The sequence below is a fragment of the Musca autumnalis genome, unplaced genomic scaffold, assembly GCF_047663935.1.
Source record: "Musca autumnalis isolate F117 unplaced genomic scaffold, ASM4766393v1 scaffold_3, whole genome shotgun sequence".
Lineage (NCBI taxonomy): Eukaryota > Metazoa > Arthropoda > Insecta > Diptera > Muscidae > Musca > Musca autumnalis.
Window position 1 is genome coordinate 6229485 of NW_027411866.1, and position 23373 is coordinate 6252857.

Consider the following 23373-nt stretch of genomic DNA (forward strand, 5'->3'; position numbering starts at 1 on the left):
AAACAAATAGCACAAATGTTTTTACACAAAAATAGTTAAACAAAAACATGAAACTAAACTGTCTCTCTCTTGTTCCCATCGCCGTTATTAACAAAATGTAAAAGAATTCCTTCCTCTCTCTCAACTAACTCTCTCAATTAAATTCCCTTAAATTATTCTAATAATATACTCTTGTATTAGCTGTACTCTATACAACAACAATCATCAACAACAAACAAGAAGTAACAAATAAACAAATTTGCAAAAAATACTTTATGTCTACACCTACGAGGGTGGTTATATAATGCATCTGATGTGGGTGTGTTCCGACATCAATTGCATAATATAAACATCTCATAACCTCAATCATGTTAACTCATTCAAAGCTCTACTCTCTCTTACACACTTTCTAACTCTCTCTTTCTCATTAAAGAAAAGTCACAATTCTGTAGATTAAAATAGAAAAACAAAATCCACTGCGTTAACATTTAATAGAAGAAAGAAAAATCAAATGAAAATAATTAGAAGAAAACACAACAACAATAGTACATAATTACAATATGTAATATACATATAAATTTATATAAAAAAGAAACCCATGTAATATTTGTTAGTAAAACATTTTTTCTGCTGTGCAGATGCAAATAATTGTGTAAAACGTAAACATTACAAGAACAAACAATACTAAAAACAAAAAAGGAAAACAATTCTAATAGAAGAAATTATTATTAAAAAAATCACACTTTTTGTAACGGAAAAATAAAGAAAGACACAGATGAGGCGAGATTTTGTTGTTAATCTGATTTTTAAAAGTCGAACTCTTTATTGCTCCAATTTCTGTTCAATAATTTCTAAAAAAGTAACCACAAAAAGAAAGCAAAGCAACGAATCTAACTACACCGCAATTGTATTTATTAGCAATTACAAGAAAGCCAACAACAACAACAAAAAGAAATAATCTATGGTAAAAATAAACATAAACATTCCATATCATTTAATATTATGTTGAGGAAATATTTTCAGAAGAGAAAATTTAATGTAACGAGAAATGAAATAACACCACTCAACGGACCATTGTGATTGGCCCTATAGGAAAAATGTCAGAAAAAGTGACATGGCGGCGTATGTTGAATGTACACATATGTTACTCATACGACCACATAGACGCGGTGAACAACTACAGACATCACTCAAGAACTGAACATAATCTCTTTATGGATCATCATCAGTGATTTTCTTGATTTCATTTTCTTTCGAAAAATGTCACGGACCGAAAATTTTCTATTGAAAAATGTCACGTATGCAAATTTTTCTATTGAAAAATGTCACTTATGCAAATTTTTCTACAGAAAAATGTCACGGACCCAAATTTTTCTATAGAAAAATATCACAGACGCAAATTTTTCTATAGAATAATGCCACGGACGCAAATTTTTCTATAGAAAAACTTCACGGACCCAAAATTTTCTATTGAAAAATGTCACATATGCAAATTTTTCTATTGAAAAATGTCACGTATGCAAATTTTTCTACAGAAAAATGTCACTGACGCAAATGTTTTTATAGAAAAATGTCACCGAGGCAAATTTTTTTATAGAAAAATGTCACCGAGGCAAATTTTTCTGTAAAAAAATGTCACTGAAGCAAATTTTTCTATAGAAAAATGTCACGGACGGAAATTTTTCTATAGAAAAATTTCACGGACGGAAATTTCTCAATAGAAAAATGTCACGGACCGAAAATTTTCTATAGAAAAATGTCACAGACGCAAATACTTCTATTGAAAAAATGTCACGAACGAAATTTTACTATTGAAAAATGTCACGGACGCAAATTTTTCTATAGAAAAATGTCAATGAGGCAAATTTTTCTATAGAAAAATGTCACTGAGGCAAATTTTTTATAGAAAAATATCACGGACGCAAATTTTTTATAGAAAAATGTCACGGACGCATTTTTTTTATAGAAAAATGTCACGGACGCAAATTTTTCTAAAGAAAAATGTCAGTGAAATTTTTCTATAGAAAAATCTCACTGACGCAAATTTTTCTATAGAAAAATCTCACTGACGCAAATTTTTCTATAGAAAAATCTCACTGACGCAAATTTTTCTATAAAAAAATCTCACTGACGCAAATTTTTCTATAGAAAAATCTCACTGACGCAAATTTTTCTATAGAAAAATCTCACTGACGCAAATTTTTCTATAGAAAAATCTCACTGACGCAAATTTTTCTATAGAAAAATCTCACTGACGCAAATTTTTCTATAGAAAAATCTCACTGACGCAAATTTTTCTATAGAAAAATCTCACTGACGCAAATTTTTCTATAGAAAAATCTCACTGACGCAAATTTTTCTATAGAAAAATCTCACTGACGCAAATTTTTCTATAGAAAAATCTCACTGACGCAAATTTTTCTATAGAAAAATCTCACTGACGCAAATTTTTCTATAGAAAAATCTCACTGACGCAAATTTTTCTATAGAAAAATCTCACTGACGCAAATTTTTCTATAGAAAAATTTCACTGACGCAAATTTTTCTATAGAAAAATCTCACTAACGCAAATTTTTCTATAGAAAAATCTCACTAACGCAAATTTTTCTATAGAAAAATCTCACTAACGCAAATTTTTCTATAGAAAATCTCACTAACGCAAATTTTTCTATAGAAAAATCTCACTAACGCAAATTTTTCTATAGAAAAATCTCACTAACGCAAATTTTTCTATAGAAAAATCTCACTAACGCAAATTTTTCTATAGAAAAATCTCACTAACGCAAATTTTTCTATAGAAAAATCTCACTAACGCAAATTTTTCTATAGAAAAATCTCACTAACGCAAATTTTTCTATAGAAAAATCTCACTAACGCAAATTTTTCTATAGAAAAATCTCACTAACGCAAATTTTTCTAACGCAAATTTTTCTATAGAAAAATCTCACTAACGCAAATTTTTCTATAGAAAAATCTCACTAACGCAAATTTTTCTATAGAAAAATCTCACTAACGCAAATTTTTCTATAGAAAAATCTCACTGACGCAAATTTTTCTATAGAAAAATGTCACAGACGCACAAAAATGTCACAGACGCAAATTTTTCTATAGAAAAATGTCACGGACGCAAACTTTTCTATTGAAAAATGTCACTGACGCAATTTTTCTATAGACGCACTGACGCAAATTTTTCTATAGAAAAATGTCACTGACGCAAATTTTTCTCTTTGGTATGCCAACACCCCTCTTTACAATTATTCAATCAGTTTTCTCTTTTGAATATAATTCCTATTACCCAATAGAAATTATGCTGCTCAACTTCAGTTGTTCCCGTTCTTAATTGCTTACCCTACATCCTTCAATACGAGTATTCAATAATAATTCATTTGGTTTTATATGACAAAACATAACAAAAAATAAATAAATTTCCTATTGTTTTTTGCTGAATTAAACAAAAAAAAAAGAATGAAAAACGCCAACTCACAAACAAAACAATTTTTTGTACATTGTTATTTATCCATAGTTAGATAGTACATACAATTTAGTTAATGATTTTAAGAAAATACACAATTTTGTAAATAGTTAGAAATTTAAAATAAGTTAATAAAAATAAATAAAACAATCATATAGTCATACAAACAAATATTTGTTGTAAAATATATTTAAAAATAAATCCGAAAGGTAACAGGAAAATGAAAGAAAATTATGGTAAATAACAGGAATGTCAGTCCCCCTTCCCTTAAAGAAATCCCCCAAAATAACAATGCAGACAATGATCATGTGGAACCTGATATCAAAGGTTTGTTTTTCAAAACGTACATACATACAGACATGCCACAACAGCAAATAGCCTTAAGTCGAATTTAAGACCCTCTATGTCCCCCAACCAAAAAAGGAAAAGGTAAAAGAAATAAACTAGAATTTGAAATTGCCCACACACCAAGACTCCACAATGGTTATATGGTGTTTTAAACTCGAAAGAAAAACCAAAAACTGAACGTTAAATTTAAATATTTACGATTCTGATATTAAATGAAAAAATAATTATAGATTAGTTGTTAAATACACAAGAAAAATGAAAATAAACGATAAATACGATTCAATGATTAACATTTTAGATCAAAATAATTATTAACAATTTAGTGAAATAATACAAAAATTATATATAATTAAAAAAAACTCAACATTCATAATACACCCAAACACATTATATACAAACTTGTAGCTGATTTATAATATAGGTTTAAATAATAAAAAAACATATATGATAAGTATAAAAAAACACGAAATAAAAACAATGTTTATAAAACTCCAATTCTTGTTAGTGATTCAATTTTGATTATACAAAAACAATGATAAATAAAAAAAACAGAACAAAACTTTTAAAACACAATGATGATGGATAATTACTTTAACAAAACAAAAATAACAACAACAATATACAAAAACATTTCATACATTATCGACGTACATACATACATATATATAGCAACAAGAAAGAAAAATACCAAAACAAATCCCCTCCATTAAATCCTCATCCACACAACCTTACACAGATTGGGTAGTTAAATTAACAAAACAGTTTGAAAACAGTAAAAAACACTTTCAAAATGTAATGTAACAATTTTTAAATAAACCAAAAACCGCAAAGAAAAATCCATACAACAAACAAATACTATTTAAACTGTTAGTCTTATATGAAAAAAGAAATTGTAAATTTGTTAAATTTATTTTCAAATTAAATTTTCAAAAAAAATAATAAAATAAAACTAAAACACAAGTCAATGCACAATTTAACAAAAAAAAACCCAACTGTAGTTATTTTACAAAAACAAACAAATAAACAATATTTGAAATTATGTATGCAGTTTTTGTAAAGGTATTTTTTTAATTATTATGTTTTTGTATTATTTTTTAACATTAAAACAAGTTGCATTTTTTTAACGAAACCGAAGGCATTATGCTGCAAATAGTTTTTAAGTTTCCCAAGGAAGACAAAACAACCGTCAACTTCTATGCATAAAAGTAAACAACTAACAACAGCAACAACAAATATTTTAAATTACAAAACATAGAAGCAAAAAACAAAACCAACAACAAACAAACATACATACATGTTTATCTGAAATTATAAGAAATTAATTATGTTAAAATTAAAAACAAAAACCCGAGAAAATAAAAAAACTACGAAGAAATGAAAAAAAAATGAAAGAAGAAAATAAAAAAGAAATTCAATGATAAAAAATTTGAAAAGAGATGTCTTTTATTTTGATTTTCGGGCGTGGTGATATATATATGTCCTTTATTTATTTATGTATAATTTTTGCTAATACAATTGTTATATACACAAACAAAACGTTCACGCACGAAGAACATAGGGCATTAACAAAATCTCTCCATCTCTCTCTATCTCTTGCTAGCATCTTGACTTGGTTCCATGAAAGTTGAGCTGCTTCATATTCTTGTTTCACACATCGTATCCATGTATTACGTGGGCGCCCTTGGCTGCGGTGCCCTTGAGGATTCCATTCAAATGATGATCTTGATATTTCTGATGGTGGTCGTCTAAGCGTGTGACCAATCCATGTCCACTTTCTCTTCCTTATTTCAACGAGTAATGGACTGCAGTTTGCCATTTGCCATAAAGCTTCGTTTGAGATCCAGTTGGGCCAATAAATGCGTAATATTTGCCTCAGACAGCTGTTCACAAATGATTGCAATTTCTGTTGCGTTGCTTTTGTAAAGCTCCATGTTGTACATCCATATAGCAAAACAGACTTGACGCTGCTGTTGAATATTTTAAGTTTAGTTTTCTTGGATATGGTGTTGGATCTCCATATTTTATATAATTTCATAAATGCAGATCGCGCTTTATTGATACGATCATTTATGTCTTTCGCTGAACCGCCATCTCTAGATATTGTACATCCTAGGTAATTGAATGAAGACACATCTTCAATAGTTGTACCATTGATTGTCATTGGGGTTGAGTTTTCGGAACATATACGCATTAATTTGGTTTTGGTGAAATTTATCCGTAATCCGACCTTATTCGCGTTTTCGGATAATTTCTTAAGTTTTGCTTCCATAACAGAGTGTTTATGAGTCATCAGACAGATGTCGTCTGCGTAGTCAATATCACCAAGAAAACTGTTTAAATTCCATCTTATACCCTCAGGAACTTGTGAATTTGTTTCCTCCATTGCCCAGTCCAAAAGTATGAGGAATAATGTGGGGGATAGTACACATCCTTGCCTCACTCCAGCTGAGGTACTAAAAGGGTTGCTCTCCTTACCATTAAAATGTACTTTATATTCTGCTCCGTTGTATAGTTCTTGTATTAGAGCAACTATTTTTTTGGTATACCCTTATTTAACAGTGTTAACCAGATATCATCACGGGAAACGGTGTCGAATGCACGTTCAAAATCAATAAAAAGCAGGTAAAGGGGGGAGTTGTACTCTACCGATTGTTCGATTATAATACGCAAGGTGTTAACATGATCTACACATGATCGCCCCGGCCTAAACCCTGCTTGCTCTTTACGCAACGTCTCATCAATTACAGGTTGAATTCTTTGTAGAATTAGTGTAGCTATAATTTTGCCGATCGAGTTCAGCAATGTTATACCTCTCCAGTTTTTGCAGAGTGTTAAATCACCTTTTTTGGGAATAGTAATAACAGTACCCTCTTTCCAGTCATTTGGAATGTTGTTGTTGACCCAAGCATTGTGAATAAGAGGAGTTAAGTATTCCGCTATCGTATTGGACCCATACTTCAAAAGCTCTGCCGCAATGTTATCTGGGCCTGCCGACTTACAATTTTTCATATTGTCCAATATAGCTATAATTTCCGTTGTTGTTGGGGGATCCGTTGAAATAGCTCTTCTCGGGTTGCTTCTGGTAATTAGTATATCAGTTTCAGATACGATCCTGTTAGTTGTCTGTGATTGTGATGTGAAATAATCACACCACCGGACTAATTGTTCTTCGGTGGTCGTTAGGTCTGAACCATCATTAGCCTTCAAGATTGCCGTGCCTCTGATATTATTACCGCACAGCTCTTTAATGGCAGTGTACACCCCCCTTAGGTTGCCGGTGTTCGAAGCTTGTTCAGCTTCGTTTGCTATTTCGTTTAAATATCTCTCACGGTCAATACGGATCATATACGTTACTTTGCGCGCTGATTCACGGTATGCAATTCGCGCTTGAGTTTTGGTGGCTGGACATTTAGAACGAAAAATAGCGTTGTGGAGCTTTTTGCGGTTTTGTATTTCATTCCACGTTTCTGGCCCAATCCAAGGTTTTATATTTTTGGGCTTAGTACCGAGAACCGTTTTCGCTGATGTTTTACATGCTTGCTTTATGTGTTGCCAACTGTTCTGGGAGTTTTCATTGAGGCGTAGATGTAGGTTTTGCTTGTATGATGTCACTATTGCAGGATTCTTGAGCCGAGCTGTATTATAACTCTCAAGGGTTGTGATCACTGTCAATATCGGTCCCTCGCCTGGACCTGACATCCATTAAAGAACCCAAAAACAGTTTGCTCACCAAGAAGTGGTCTATTTGATTTCTTATATAATGTCCCGGCGATTCCCACGTTTATTTATGGATATTTTTGTGCGGGAATTTTGTCCCACCGATAAAGAGCCGATGGCGTGCGCAAAAGTCGACCTGTCTTTCTCCATTATTGTTTCCAACGTCTCCAAGGCCATGTTTCCCGATGACCGATTGCAGATTCTCGTTATCCGTCCCGACTTTGGCATTGAAATCGCCCATGCAAATTTTTATATAACCGACGTGTTGGGAATTCGTTATTGCATCGAGTTGGTTGTAAAAATCATCTTTAATCTCGTTTTCATCCGGTTCTGTCGGGGCGTAACACTGCACGATGCAAATATTTCTAAATTTGCATTTGAATCTTGCTGTAATGATTCTGTCTGATACAGTTTTATGTTCAATCATCGCACTCCGAGCTTTAGGGGAAATAATTAATCCTACGCCTCTTATTTTGTAGTTTGGGTTGCAGGAGTAAATAAAGGAGTAACCGTTCTGTAATTTTACAGGTTCTGCTGAACTACCTGTCCATCGCACTTCGCTATACGAGGCCATCTCTTTTCGGACTTGCTCAAGTCTTGCTGGTTCGGAGAGAGTTCTTACGTTCCAGGTGCCAATCATAAACCGTTTTTTAAAGCCAAAAGTCGTCATCATAGGGTTGCTGTTGTTTGAATTTGTTAATGTTTCTGTAATCGGATTAATTTAAGACGTGCGGCTGATTGGGCCACAGCGTCCGATCCTAGTGTTGGGACTGCCAACGAACCCTCTAGGCTGGGTCGCCTTCTCACTCTAGCTATCAACAAACGGTTGTCTGTTTGATATTACCAGGGAATACTTGATATAATATCGGAAGTAGTGAGCTGCTTGGAAAATTCGACAAATGAATCATCTCTGGACACTCCCAAGTGAGTGACGGTCAGAGACTTTCCGTACCGAAGTACACATCTGAGAAGATCCCCAATAGGTTATGGGACATGTTAAAGCAAGGAAATGTGGAAATATCTACCTTTTATACTTAAGGTTATACGAGGGTCACTAAAAAACCTTCTGGCCTAGGCAACACGCAGTGTCTCCAGGCGTCATTTGACATTTTTTTTGGAAAGTTTGACCCTTTTTAGCCCAAGCTTACTCAGTGGCTTGATTAAGACACCTCCAAAACATAGTTTTTGAAAGTTTTTACAACATCTTCTGGCGATTGCTGCTATTTTTAACTAAGTTACACCAAATTATTATTGCATACTTTAGGGAGCTGTAATTTTGTTTTATAATAAAAATGCATATTTGCATTATCAATATTATGAAAAACAAAAACATTCGATTTATAGAATTGTTAATATATCAGGCGTTTACACAAGACAACAGCTCTGTTCCAGAACTAAAAAGTTTTACAATTTTTACGACTTTTACACATTTTGCGTTCCCGTACACAAAATTTATATGAAAATCGTTTACGACTTTTACAATTTTTACGACTTTTACAACTTTTTAAAGTACGGGCCAACAGTGGATTTCGTTTGACGTATCCTTTTCTAATTTTTACTTTTTTTACTAATAGATTAGCGATATCTTCGCAAGTAAAAAGTATTTGGAAGTTCTTACAAGTATTTGCAACTGCTTCTGATTTCTCTTTCAAGTTTGTTATCGAACAGCATTTTGTAAAAATTTATACAAATTTGTACAAACTTTTGAGTTGTCAAACAGACCTAATATTGCAGTTCTGGAACAGGGATTTTGTTTGCTTTGACATCCGCGTATAACCAAAGCGAAAAAAGTAGTACACATGTATTCTTTGATATACAATGTTTTGTATGTATTTGGTGGCCTGTTCCCGTACATTATAAAGTGGTAAAACTTGTAAAAGTCGTAAAAGTGGTAAACGACTCCCATATAAATTGTGTTGTGTTTTTGTGTACGGGAACGCAAAACTGGTAAAAGTCGTAAAATGTGTAAAAACTTTTGAGTTCTGGAACACTGCTTGGGTAACATTCATTCATCGGCGATGTTGAACGCAAACAGACTCTGGTTTTTAGTGTAGTCAATTAATGTGAATTGCTTCCATGGTCTGTAGTTGTCTCTTTTTGTCGCATGTGTTTGTCTATGTTCTAATAGAACGTATAGATGAAAGAAACAAGTGGAAACCATTTGAGAGAATTTGCAACAGTGTTGAAATTAATGCAAAGAAGAAGAAATTCAAAAAAAAGACTCTTTGCCCGATATTTTTTCTGGTTATATTTGTGGAATTATCAGGATTATTTATATCAGGATTATTTATATCAGGATTATTTATATCAGGATTGCGTTCTGCAGCGGATCGTCAACTGACTAAGTATCTCCAACGTATTTGTTGTCTCTTTCGATTTTAAAAATATTTGTGGAAGTGGTAAGATGTTTTTCATAGATTTAAAACAGCATTGAAGTAAATATGTGTTCTTTGTTAAAAATTTATTTAAGACCAAACGAAAACCTAATCACTATTCGTTGAGGATTGCCAGTGGAACAACCTTTTTTAAAACAAACTTTTGAAACAATAAAAGTTGAGATGAGTTCACAAGCAAAGAAAAAACAGGTTAGTGTTAACGTTTTTCCATATCTACATTCCTAATCAACATGGAACTGGAACGTTGTTACAACGAATCATTTTATAAAAAATAAATACCAAAGAAGTTTGATTATATATGTCGGAAAACTCCTTATTGAACCTCAGTTTAAGGGCTATTCGAGCGTATATACTTCATCTGGTCCTGTTTACGAACAGTGGTCCTGTTTACGATTTTTAGTAGATTTGTCTTGAAAATTTCTTAATTTTCATTATTAGTAATAAGTAGTACAGTTTTTTTAGTTTTTCATTCATAATTTTATTAAATAATTTACTTACAGTGAGTGTCAAAAATATTCGGTTTTAAATTTCACCAACAATAACACCTCAGTATTTTAGAAGCCCATACCCAATATTCAAAAAACCAAATACTTAAAAAAATGTTGGTCCTGTGGTAATTAAAAAATGTATTTAACATGGATCTATGGCAACCCTATAAGCGAGAATAACAAAGAAGAAGTTGTTAACCCTGTTTTCAATGCGTCAAAAATATTCGGTTTTTGTAACTTTTGTTACATATTTTGGCAAAAAACGGTCAATATCAAACTTTTTCTGCAATATTAGTATATATTTCAATAATTGCGAACAGAATCTTTGTTCCTGTGTGCAAAAATATCATATTTCATAGCAAATTATCAAAATTTAGGGCTAAGGAAAAACGCTATCCTAAAATAGAGAAAACTGTTTATATTTTATTATAAAAACGTCAGAAATAAAGGGAATTTTTGCTTATTTTTGAATATTTAGTCGAATATAGTTTAAATAATTTGCAAAAGTCACGAAAACACAGAAATAATCGATTTCGTGAAACACATAAACCAGCCAAACCAAGGTCTGGGAGGGAAGGTAGAGGAATCTCCTGAAAAATTAGGGCTAAACCGCCCTTAATTTTCTTGAAATTAGTCACCGAGCCCTAAATGACTTTCAGAAGATAGAAAATATGTACTTACTTTCCAAAAAAATCGTAAGGATAAAGCCTTTCATGGCCTTGTAACACATCATAAGTCATTGATAAATACATGCCTCCTAGAAGCTCCTTCGTACTTTTTGTGTTGGAGTACACAGAAAGGCCGGAAACTTGGTAATATACAGATTTTCCTGCTTAGACATTCAAAACTAACCCCTTTTCACCAAGTTTCTGATGTACATCAAGTTTTGAAGGTACATCAAGGCGAAATTTATACTAGATAATTGGTTATGTAAGTAAGCCGATGGTGTGTGATCTGTTACAAGGCCATGAAAGGCTTTATCCTTACGATTTTTTTGGAAAGTAAGTACATATTTTCTATCTTCTGAAAGTCATTTAGGGCTCGGTGACTAATTTCAAGAAAATTAAGGGCGGTTTAGCCCTAATTTTTCAGGAGATTCCTCTACCTTCCCTCCCAGACCTTTGTTTGGCTGGCTTATGTGTTCCACGAAATCGATTATTTCTGTGTTTTCGTGACTTTTGCAAATTATTTGAACTATATTCGACTAAATATTCAAAAATAAGCAAAAAATCCCTTTATTTCTGCCGTTTTTATAATAAAATATAAACAGTTTTCTCTTTTCTATGATAGCGTTTTTCCTTAGCCCTAAATTTTGATAATTTGCTATGAAATATGATATTTTTGCACACAGGAACAAAGATTCTGTTCGCAATTATTAAAATGTATACTAATATTGCAGAAAAAGTTCGATAATGACCTGTTTTTTGGCAAAATATTTAACAAAAGTTACAAAAACTGAATATTTTTGACGCATAGAAAACAGGGTTAACAACGTTTTCTTTGTTATTCTCGCTTATAGGGTTGCCATGGATCCATGTTACATACACTTTTTAATTGCCACAGGACCAACATATTTTTAAGTATTTGGTTTTTTGGATATTGGGCATGGGATTCTAAAATACTGAGGTGTTATTATTGGTGAAATTTAAAACCGAATATTTTTGACACTCACTGTATATTTTTCTTCGCTAACTTTTTTTGTCAGCAGTGTTGAAAAAATAGTATTAAATGTGAATTTTGGACGTTCTGGGATTTTCGATAACAATGTGTCATCGAAGTTAGCGTCGTCGCTAACTTCACGCAGGTTCATTTTTAGATGAAAACCGTATAATCGTAAAACCGATTATTGAATTTCACTACGTATCCCTAAAGTGGGGTTCAGACGATCAGTTTTGACTGACAGCTTTGCTCAAATAATCGGTTGCTTGCCAGTGTGGTCGTTCATTTTTGTCAGTCATCAGGCAACCACAAAATTTTTTGTGGATGTTGGACAGTCAGCTGTTGCTTGTTTGTTTGTTTGACCGTGTGAACGAAACAACGTCAGTCAAGGAATAAATTAGCAGAGTAAATATCAAATAAAAGTTAAAAAAGTCGTGTGTTTTTATTAATTTGATTGATTATTATTGCAAATAAGAGATAAAAATAGCAGACAAAAATCTTTTCCTTCATTTTAATATCGGCCAAGCAAAAAATTGCAAACAAAACGACAAACATGGACAACGAAAATGAATTTTTAAAGGAATTTTTATGTTGCTACGAAATGCAAAGATGCCTCTGGGACATAACCAGTCCAGAATATATGATGCGCGACATTAAAACAAAAGCATATGGAGAACTACTAAATGTTATGAAGAAATACAAGAAGGATTGTTCTATTGACGACGTCAAGAAGAAAATAAACGTAATCCGCTCATCGTACAGAAGGGAATTGAAAAAAATAAAGCAATCTGAATCTTCTGGAGCTGGAGTGGACAGCGTTTACCAACCAAAGATTTGGTGGTTTGATGCCTGCAAATTTCTGCAGAGTTATGAGAAGCCAACAGGAAGCATATCGACATTATCCGAAGATGACCTGGTAAGTATTTTTGGCTTATCTTTCCTTTACCGACAGTATGAAATAATTACCGCAGATAGAGCTTTTTGTGCTGATTCTAACGCTGTATAATTTTTGTTGGGGAAATGTACAGAAAGAAAGTGTGGTTCCCATTCCCGAGATTTGCTCCTGTCCATAGGAGAAAGTGTTAAATTCCCGGCCGAAGGCCGGCTATTAAGAGAAACTTACAATTTAGAAAAAAATTGTTGCGAACTGTCGGTAAAGGAAATTTGTTCCGTATTTTTAATGAAATTCAATAAATTATTTTTCCTATTGATTCAATCAATCTAGTCGGAATCTGCAAAAATGTTTAACATGGACAACATTGGTACCAACCACATAAAATTTTTCACACAAGTGCAGTTAAGGGAAAGGTCTCGGTTCGTTTTGCGAGTTTTTGGATTCCATGGCCCGAATGTCCTAAAAATCTAAGAGTACTACGCAAAATTAAAATCAAAATTGTGTATTTACACTGACGAAGCAACTATCTTTGTATATCTACCTTGCTTCAACGTGTTTCCATAAGTTTCGAATATAGGAACGAACTGTCTCTTTACAAGAGGTTATTATACCCTCCACCATAGTATGGAGGGTATAATTAAATTTGTCATTCCGTTTGTAACACATCCAAATATTCGTCGGAGACCCTATAATGTATATATATTCTTGATCATGGTACAATTCTAAGTCGATCTGACCATGTCCGTCTGTCCGTCCGTCTGTCTGTTGAAATCAAGATACAGCTCGCAATTTTAAAGATAGGGAGTCAATACTTGGTACAGAAGTTTTTATTACTTGCAGGATGGTTGGTATTGAAAATGGGATATATCGGTCCACGTTTTGATATAGCCCCAATAGAACGGTACCTCCCGATATTCGGTATTTTGGAGGTTTTAGCTTCATTATTCCACCAAAATGGTTGAAATTTGGTATTTAGTCATTGTTACATGTATAGAACTTCCCACCTGAAATTTGTTGGTATTGGTTTACGTATTCATATAGCTCCCATAGAACGTTACCTCCCGATATTCGGTATTTTGGAGGTTTTAGCTTATCCCACCAACTGAAATTTGGCATCTAGTATTCGGCGGGGTCATAAAACATTTCGCCTGGAATTCGCCGGAATAGATCTTCGGCTGTTTCCTTAAATGGCTGATATTTAGTATTTAGTCTCCCATAGAATGGTACCTCCCGATTTCGGCATTTCGAAGGTTGTGGCCACAACAACCCACCGAAATGTATTTAGTCTACATTGGAGGTAAAAACCTTGCTGACTGAAATTCATCGGGATAGTTTCACGTTTCGATACAGTCTGAAGGTTGTCACGTCACTATTCCACGGAATGACGGAAATTTGTTACTTAGTCTATAAATATTCCAAAAGAGAATTACCAGTGTAGGTGCACGTCTTCCCATATCCCCCATAGAAGCGTACCTCTTGATGTTCTGTGTTTGAGTCTAAAAACCTTCCACCCGAAATTTGTCGGTATAGATTGATGTTTTGATATAGCTCCCAAAAAACGGTACTCCCGATGTTTTGTATTTTGAGGGTTAGGTACATTGTTTTACTGAAATTTCTGTCATTTGGTATTAAGTCTTCTTCATATCTGAAAAGAAACTAATGGTTCCGTTTTACTTCAATACAACTCGTGGTGGAGGGTATTACAAGTTCAGTCCGGCCGAACTTAACGCCGTTCTTACTTGTTATACCCTACACCACACAGTGGTAAGGGGTATTATGTCTTTGTGCATTTGTATGTAACATACAAAAGGAAACGAAATAGACCCATAGTTCCTTTTGGGGATATACATATAATCACTTTCTGAGTCGATTTATGCATGTCCGTCCGTCTGTCTGTCCGTCTGTCCATGTATTTTTGTTCGCAACGTACAGGTCGCATTTTTTGTCCGATTCAGCTGAAAATTGGGGACTACAACTTTTTTAGCCATAGGAAGAACGCTATTGCTTTTGGTGAAAATCGGTTCAGATTTGGATATAGCTCCCATATATATTTTCGCCCGATTTCGCGTATTTGCTGCACCAAACACGCTATATACGTCCAATTTTGATGAAATTTTGAATGTGTGACTGAATTGGGTCTACAAATAAGTGTGCCAAACTATATAGAAATCGGGTCAGATTTGGATATAGCTCCCATATATATTTTCGGCCGATTTCACGTATTTTCTGTACCACACACGCTATATATGTCCGATTTCGATGAAATTTGGAATGTGTGACTGAATTTGGTCTAAAAATAAATGTGCCAAATTATATCGAAATCGGTTCAGATTTGGATATAGCTTCCATATATATGTTCGCCCGATTTCACGTATGTGCTGCACCAATCACGCTATATACGTCCGATTTTAATGAAATTTGGAATGTGTGACTGAATTCGGTCTGGAAATACATGTGCCAAATTATATCAAAATCGGTTTAGAACTGGATATAGCTCCGATTTATATTTTACATATTCACAGTGGTGTAGGGTATCATATATTCGGCCCCGCCCGACTTTGATCCTTTACTTACTGGTTTTTAAGTACCTTTTACCTTTAATCAGTCATAAAAAAGACAAAAATAAAATACAAATATTTTATTAAGCTTTATAAATGTACATTTTTAATAAGTTTTGTGTTATCAACACAGAAAATTAATTTTTCACATGGTTTAGAATTCATATAAGAGAGTAATACTATATTAATTAAAACAATAGTAGTAAATAATTCAATTAACAATATTCCATTGCCATGGAACTTGGCCTTCATTATTAAAATAGCGACAAATGTATCTCGAACATTTTTTGCTTCTTGGTAAGAAGTGTTCGCTTTTGATAGTTGCAGCGGCATAAAGTGAGAGTCATTAAAATTTTGGCCACGCTGTACACTTCCAGTTCCCACATTCTCATACTCCATTATTGATCGTGAAGCATATTCTTTTTTGTTGTGCTTTATTAAGAAGTTATGTAGGTGACAGCATGTCAACGTAATGATTGCGGCTTTATTTGGATCCAGAAGAATGGGTTTTTGAAATACGCCAAAGCGTGCGGACAGAATACCAAAAGCGTTCTCCACAACTCTTCTTGCGCGGCTTAGCCTGTAATTGAAAATTCTTTGCTCTTTTGTCAAATTTGTGGATGAATATGGCTTCATTAAGTTCGTTGATAAGGGAAATGCATCATCAGCTATAAAAACATATGGAAATTGAGTTTTCACACCCGGGAGTGTTTGTGGACCTGGCAAATTGAGCTGTCCATTTAAGAATCTCTGCCAAAATGTGGTATAAAACATTACACCAGAATCTGATACACGTCCATTAGCTCCAACATCCACCATTACAAATTCGTAGTTGCTATTTACAACAGCCATTAAAACAATGCTAAAAAAATTCTTGTAATTGTAGTACATTGATCCAGAATTTGCTGGTTTCCGTATTGCAACGTGTTTCCCGTCAATGGCTCCTAGGCAGTTGAAAAAATTCCACTTCTTCCCAAAATTTATTGCCACGTTTCTCCAATCGTCTGCTGATGTCGGCATCTGAAAATATATTTGTACATAACGAACAAGTAAGAACAGACTATAGTCGGACGGGGCCGACCATGTGATACCCTATACCACTATCCCTGTGCACTAGCTTTCCGGGCTAGCTGTTATAAGATGTGCATTAGAAATTTTACCAATTTTCACACAAAAGTTTTGATCAATTTAACCCGCTAAATATTATCCGATCATACCGTTGACTTGCACGCTACTTCTTCATCTCAAACCAAAACTACGTTTAAAATTTCGCGCCGATCGGACTATTATTGCGACCTACAGAGCGGCTACAAAATCGAGCAAAAATTTTGTTTTTGGTCCATTTCATCCCTTTAACATTTCACGATCATCGCCAAAAACTAATCAGTTCTATTCTGGTCCAAACCCGACCTCCATACTAAATTTCGTGACAATCGGTCCATAATTGCGGCCTCTAGCTTGATTACAATTTTTAATGGACGGACAGACGGACGGACGGACGGACGGACACACATCGCTAAATCGCTTTATCTCGTCGAGATATGAAGTTTGGTATGCCACATGAGGGGTCTACGACGAATATTTCGCGGCGTTACATGAATTTTTGGGAAAACAAACTTATTATACCCTTTTCCACATTGTGGTATAGGGTATAATTACATATTAAATATAAGAATATAGTTTGTTTATTCACAGTTGTTTGTTCGACCTTTTTGTATTTGTTTTCGAAGTAAACAATTGTTTTTCATGCTTCCCTGAAGATGCAATTTAAAGGAATTTCGAAATATTGGAAACAATTGTTTACTATAAAAAAAGAATATAGTTTGTTTATATAAAATGTTAATTATATAATTTTCCATTGCAGTTGAAAGATAGTCCTGATGATATTGTGTGCGAACCATCAATCAAAACTAAAAGATCAATCAAGCAAAATAGTGCTTTGGATGCGGCTTTGTCATACTTGCAGAAGGAAAGTGATAGCTTTGATCTGGCAGGAAAAACGTGGGCTTCCAGACTCCGAAAAATGGATTCAACACAAAGCAAGCTTGCGGACAGACTCATCAATGAAATTATTTTTCAAGGCAAGTTAAAAATGCTTACAATGGACAGTAGTGTACAAATCAGAAAGGCACTTTCCACAATTGGTTCCACGCAAAGTGAAATTTACCGAAATACTAATCATTTTTCAAACTCGAAAGAACATCAATCTGAACTATGCTCCACATCAAAAGAAAATCGATCAAATAACTCTTTCAGAAATATTAATCGTTACACAAACACGCATGATGACGAGTCTCTCCTAAGCTCAACGCCAAAAAAAAATCGACCAAATGCTTCTTTCCGAAATATTAATCATCGCCCAAATACGCCTGTTGACGAATCTCTAAATTCGCCCGATGACGAATCTTTTATATTACCATGTGATACAATGTTTACTTCATCTTTAAGTGAACCAGTTAGTAGTATTGACGGATACGAGGAGTTCGAAAATAATAGCAATATGAATCTTAAAAAATTTTTTTATTCTTTTAAATAATAAAGTTAAACATACTTGGGGTCTGTTTCACTATATCCAAAGAAGCGAGCGAATTTTATTTCGAATCCTTGATAAACAAACCATTAAAAATAAATAACAGAGTAATAAACGATTTAGTAGTTTTGCTTTAATTTTCAGCGGATATTGTGAAACAGACTATTATTATACTACTTTAAAAATTTCAAGTTACCTTATTGATCTCCGATGTTCCTATGATTACTCAAGTACCTACATATATTAACGTTAAATAAATACGAACGGAATTGCTCTTTTTACGTTAAGTTTAAACATTGAAATAATCAAATAATTTATTTTTCCTTTGTTTTTTATTTAGTTATTGTTAGAAATGACTATTAAATATATAATATAATATATAATATACATGTACTATTATTTTTTAAACTTAATAAAATTTACCCCCATATTACAAGTGTGAAAATCATGTTTTTAATGCCTCCAAATTGGCTTAATTCACGTTTTCAAATCCATCCGATAGTAAAAGGGCACATGTAATAATGACCCTTATGCTAAGTTTACATTTACGAAATCCACTCGATTTCAACTGTCACTTCCATAGCTCAAACGTCAAATGAAATCTCATCTGGATTTCATTTGACGTTTAACCTATGGATTTGACTGTTGAAATCGAGTGGATTTCGTAAATGTAAACCAAGCATTAGTATCACAATTTTTTTTTGGGACTGCTATTATTTTTTCGGGAAATGCCCCATACAAAATGTTCTAATAAGTTCAATTTAGTCATTCGTTAAAGTTATAACAAAAACGAAGACAGAACTAGACCTATCACTGGATCTCAAGTCGCTTATGGGGAGGCACAAGGAGTGGACCAATATGTCCTACAGGCAGATCAAACATCGTTTCGGCAATTAATATCTAATAAGTCCCGTTCCACACTAGTTCGATTTAATTGAAATTTTTGATTGAAATTATGTGTTCTTGGATCGAGTTCCATACTAGAGTAATCTTATGAAATTGCCGTAGTGAGGAACCTGATTTCATTAAATTTTTTCACTGAAATCACTCTAATGTGGATCGGGACCTATCTGGTGGCACATTTACTCTCATTAAAATTGCCGTTCCTATAAACAAACGGCAAACGTCTTCGGATCAGTCGGCATATGGTTATAAGATGTACTATGATCATTTGTCCCAACTTGTTAAAATTTTACAAGTTCCGGCACCGCTTTGCGACACTTCGTTTTAAAGAATTTTTCCCAAATCTAAATGTTTTGATTTGTGTGCAAAAGCTCCAGCAGTAAACATGTTAATATTCCACAACATCTTTAAGAACAATGTAGAAGTCGTAAAGTTTTTCAAAACTAAAAGAAATAAAGATAACGATGATGAAAAATACACCATGATTGTAAGAAAAGCGTAAGTACTTATTTCGTGGACAGCAACTTCGATTTTCTCCCACACTATGCGATCATTTTACTTATAAGTGGAATAATTTTATAAGCAACCTCTGTTTCGATTGGAATTAAATGTTTGCATTGAGTGCTTGTAAACATCATTTTCAAATTTTTGACCCGTACCTGTGCGCCTTCAGCCATTTTCGATGTAACTTGGGTGGAGAACATTGCCATTGGGACGTATTAAACTTATGCCAATCATGATAATGTACATGATGAACAAATTCATGGGTATCTGTAAAAGGGGGAAATTTATTAAATTGTATACGAAATATTAAAGAATAAAATTAACATTTGGCATACCTGTATCAATAGTCCCAATTAATTGTCGATCTCTAACAACTTGACCATTGCTGGTAAATCATTCGATTTGCTAAAATAGAAAATAGTTTTGTTAAATGTGTTTCCTTTAAATATTTCAATCATTCTTACTTGTTTTTAAGGTCAAAGAACCATTTACTTTTCCATATGATTCAATTTCAATCGGATATATTTTTTGGATACAGATGTTGAATTGTAGAAAAAGAGTTTGACAGAACATTTGTCATCAAAACAAAACAATGACGGCTGTATTTACATAGGGTGTGTTCCAGACCGCAATATACGGATCAAAATTAATTAGAATAACGGGTCTGTTCCAGAACTCAAAGAATCTACTACTCCGATAACATAAAGGAAAAATTGATATCGCAGTAAAAATTAGTAGATTATTGCAGGTTCTGGAACAGACGAAACATTTGATAGCCCAATATTTCGTTTATATGTATCTATATACGAAATCGAGTGGATTTCAACTGTCGATTCCATTGCTTATACATCAAATGAAATCCAATGGACCTGAAATCCATTCGGATTAATTTTCATTTGACAAATTCGATGTGGTATTTAAAACACCTACGGATATGTGAAACGTAATTGGGACAAGTTTATGTGTACTCTTTTGCCCGAATTATAAAAATATAAAGTTCTTTGGGAGAAATCCATACTTCACGAGATATTGGCCCCCGTTTCGAAAATTTCCGTTTTTTAAGGCTGCTTACTTGGAAAAAAATTACAATTTAAAAGAAATGTTTGTTTTTAGAAGGCTAGCTACATTGTATTGTATATGATATTGCATTCCGTAAGCTTTACAGTGGTATCCATATTATTAGTATCTCCTCAAAAATCGTAAGTTATAAACAAGGGCCTTTTCGCAACTTTAAATGGCCATATCTCTAGACTTCCCCAGAAAAATTTTATATATTTGTAATCAGGACAAAAAACATGCCTGTCACAAATATTTCTGAGTGAGTTTTCAATTCGTTCCCATATTTATTTGTACATGTATGATCAAAACTCCTATATTCTTTAAGTCCCAGTCCACACTAGAGTAATTTCATAGAAAAATTCATGAAATTATACGTCTGTAGACCGGGTTCCATTGTAGAGCATAATCATGAAATTGCTGTATCAGCGGGCCACAACAGGTAAATTCACATTTTATGAATAAAAAACATGGAAGATGGGACTCAACATTGAACGGGATTTCCCGACTTGTTTATGTCTCATACATTATGGACCTTGTAGGGTATACAAGAAAACTTACCTTTATGAAATCTTTTAGTACAATGTTCAAAGCCTGACAGGTCTCCAAAACAATTTCACTGACAGTGCTGCTTCCCATTACACAAGTGTAACTCAAATCCTTAAAATTGCGCCCTGTTGCCAAAAAACGCAGAGTCAGTGCTAATCTTTCGTGCACATTTATGGCTTCTCTCATTATTGTATCCTCCTTTTTAATAAGCGGAGTCACTAATCTGAGCAAATAGTTAAAATTCTCATCTGACATTCTAAAATAGTTTTTGAAGTCCATTGGCTCACAATCTCGAATTTCTTTTAAAATATTCACATGTGAATATTGTTTTCGGGAGGCTATCCATTTTTTTACCCATTTCCTTCTTCTTGTCACTTTATTTTCTTCCTCTAAAAGCGAAATGATCAAAAATGCACATCCAATCTTTTTGTCATCCATATTTATTAATACAAGTTGTTATTTATATGATTTTATAGCTATGTGAACACAGTAATTTTTCAACTTGACTGTTGGTTTGTCATCCAACTTGAATGACTGTTTGAAGCAATCGATATTTGACGAAAAGCTGTCAGTCAAAACTGATCGTCTGAACCCCACTTAAAGTATAACGACAAACAATGGCTACAGTCAACAATAACTAACAAAAATCAAAAATATGTTATTATTTGAAACTATTTCTTTCTTTCAACAGCCAATCCGGCACTGTTGCATACCAAATTGCCCATCCATGGACCCAATGGTAAATGGAAGTATGCATTCCGTAAATGACAAATGGAAGCCATTGTTATTGGCAAAGTACGGCACCGTACGACAGGCAAATCAATTGAATCATATTTGCTCTAGACATTTTCGAAGTTGTGATATTTCAGTATCCAAAAGGTTTTTTGGACACACTATACCTATCTATTTGCCCGATTTTGTTGCGTACAGAGCCGATGTAGGACAGAATAATGTTGAAATCTCAGTTGGCAATCCAGACCATAATGTTTTACAACAAAATCATCAACAAATTCCTATCATTGAAAACGATGCAATGGATTCTGATTCTGAGAATTCAGACTTTCTTGGATTCGAGGAAGAGGTCAATAATGTTTATCCTCAAGTAATAATAAATAACTTACACAATTAGTTGCCTGCACTAGCAGAAGCTGCACCTGAAGATGTAGAAGTTCCACCTGAGGATGGGGAACTTCCACCTGAGGTTGTAGATGCTGCACCTGAGGATGTGGAAGTTCCACCTGAGGATGGGGAACTTCCACCTGAGGTTGTAGATGCAGTAGATGTAGATGCACTGTCTTATTGGAAAAAAATTTTCCAAGACATTAAAGATGGGAACATTTGTCCGCCTTATACTGATGAACAAATGAAAGCTATAAAGATAGCACTATTATTTTCGATAAGACAATACACATGTGCACAGAGACGCCGCGAATTGCAACTTCCATCTCTTGAAAGTTTGATAGCGTTGCGTCCACAGTGTCCAATGCTGTTTAACGATAGAATAACCCGCATTATTAACGGCATTTTAACCCTAAAACCTGAAAATGAAAGATTGTGCGTACTTTCCTTTGATGGATTCGCCTTTACGGCAATTGGCAAATTTGGATTGGTGTAGACTATGCCCGAAGATTTAATGCAGGCAATCTTAAAAACATGTTGACAACAATTTTTAATGGAGTGACAAATATAAATGCAAACATCGTACTAACGGTATGTGATGAACATGCTTCACATGCAGATTTATTGGCACCTGTAATTGATGGTGCAGAAACTTATGAGGCAGTACCAGGTTACCCAATGGTGTGGGCATTCGACTTGTTCCATTTGTTCCACAATTTTACAAAGAACTTGCTGAAAACGAAAATGCATTATTCCTATCAATTGGCTAATACAGATTACATTAATGATGATTGCGTTACATTTAGGTGCTTATATAACGATTATTCATACTATCAAATTTCTGAGACATATTACAAACAAGTTTTCAATAATGATGTTCTTGATCACTTAGAAACAATAAATATAAACAATAGTCCATCATTAAATGCTACAATAACAATTATTACAGAAACAATACCTTTTATGAATCTGATTTTCAATGAAACCCAGCATTTATTTGAAGATAAATTAGTGATTTTAGACAATTTTCTTACTTTTTTGCGACAAACAACCTATGCAGGAAAATATTCCTTTGTTGCAACCCTAGTATCATTGTTGAACATTATGAGAAATAAGGTGTATACGATAACCCAATAATTTGTACAAATTCGTACAAATTTTTGCTGAATGCTGTTCGATAACAAAGAGAGAGAGATTTTT

General features: G+C 33.6%; 1 protein-coding gene and 1 long non-coding RNA gene across 2 annotated transcripts; one reads left to right on the forward strand and one right to left on the reverse strand.

The window, feature by feature from the left end:
* Positions 1-12329: 12329 nt before the first annotated feature.
* LOC141397682 (uncharacterized) lies at positions 12330-18227 on the forward strand. The gene is made up of 3 exons (XM_073974302.1): positions 12330-12464; positions 12535-12975; positions 17377-18227. Exons 2-3 carry the CDS (start codon positions 12613-12615, stop codon positions 18046-18048), a joined length of 1035 nt encoding a protein of 344 aa, XP_073830403.1. The 5' UTR covers positions 12330-12464; positions 12535-12612; the 3' UTR covers positions 18049-18227.
* Positions 18228-18355: 128 nt separating this feature from the next.
* On the reverse strand, positions 18356-20036 carry LOC141397683 (uncharacterized). The gene is made up of 4 exons (XR_012411477.1): positions 19914-20036; positions 19785-19854; positions 19452-19716; positions 18356-19388 (listed from the first exon to the last, which is right to left on the reverse strand). It is a non-coding gene; the product is annotated as an uncharacterized lncRNA (long non-coding RNA).
* Positions 20037-23373: the final 3337 nt, after the last annotated feature.

Coding starts and splice junctions, on each gene's coding strand:
- LOC141397682 (XM_073974302.1), top strand. CDS start 12,613: ATGGACAACGAAAATGAATTTTTAAAGGAATTTTTATGTTGCTACGAA. Junction 12,976..17,376: donor CATTATCCGAAGATGACCTG/GTAAGTATTTTT, acceptor TTTCCATTGCAG/TTGAAAGATAGTCCTGATGA.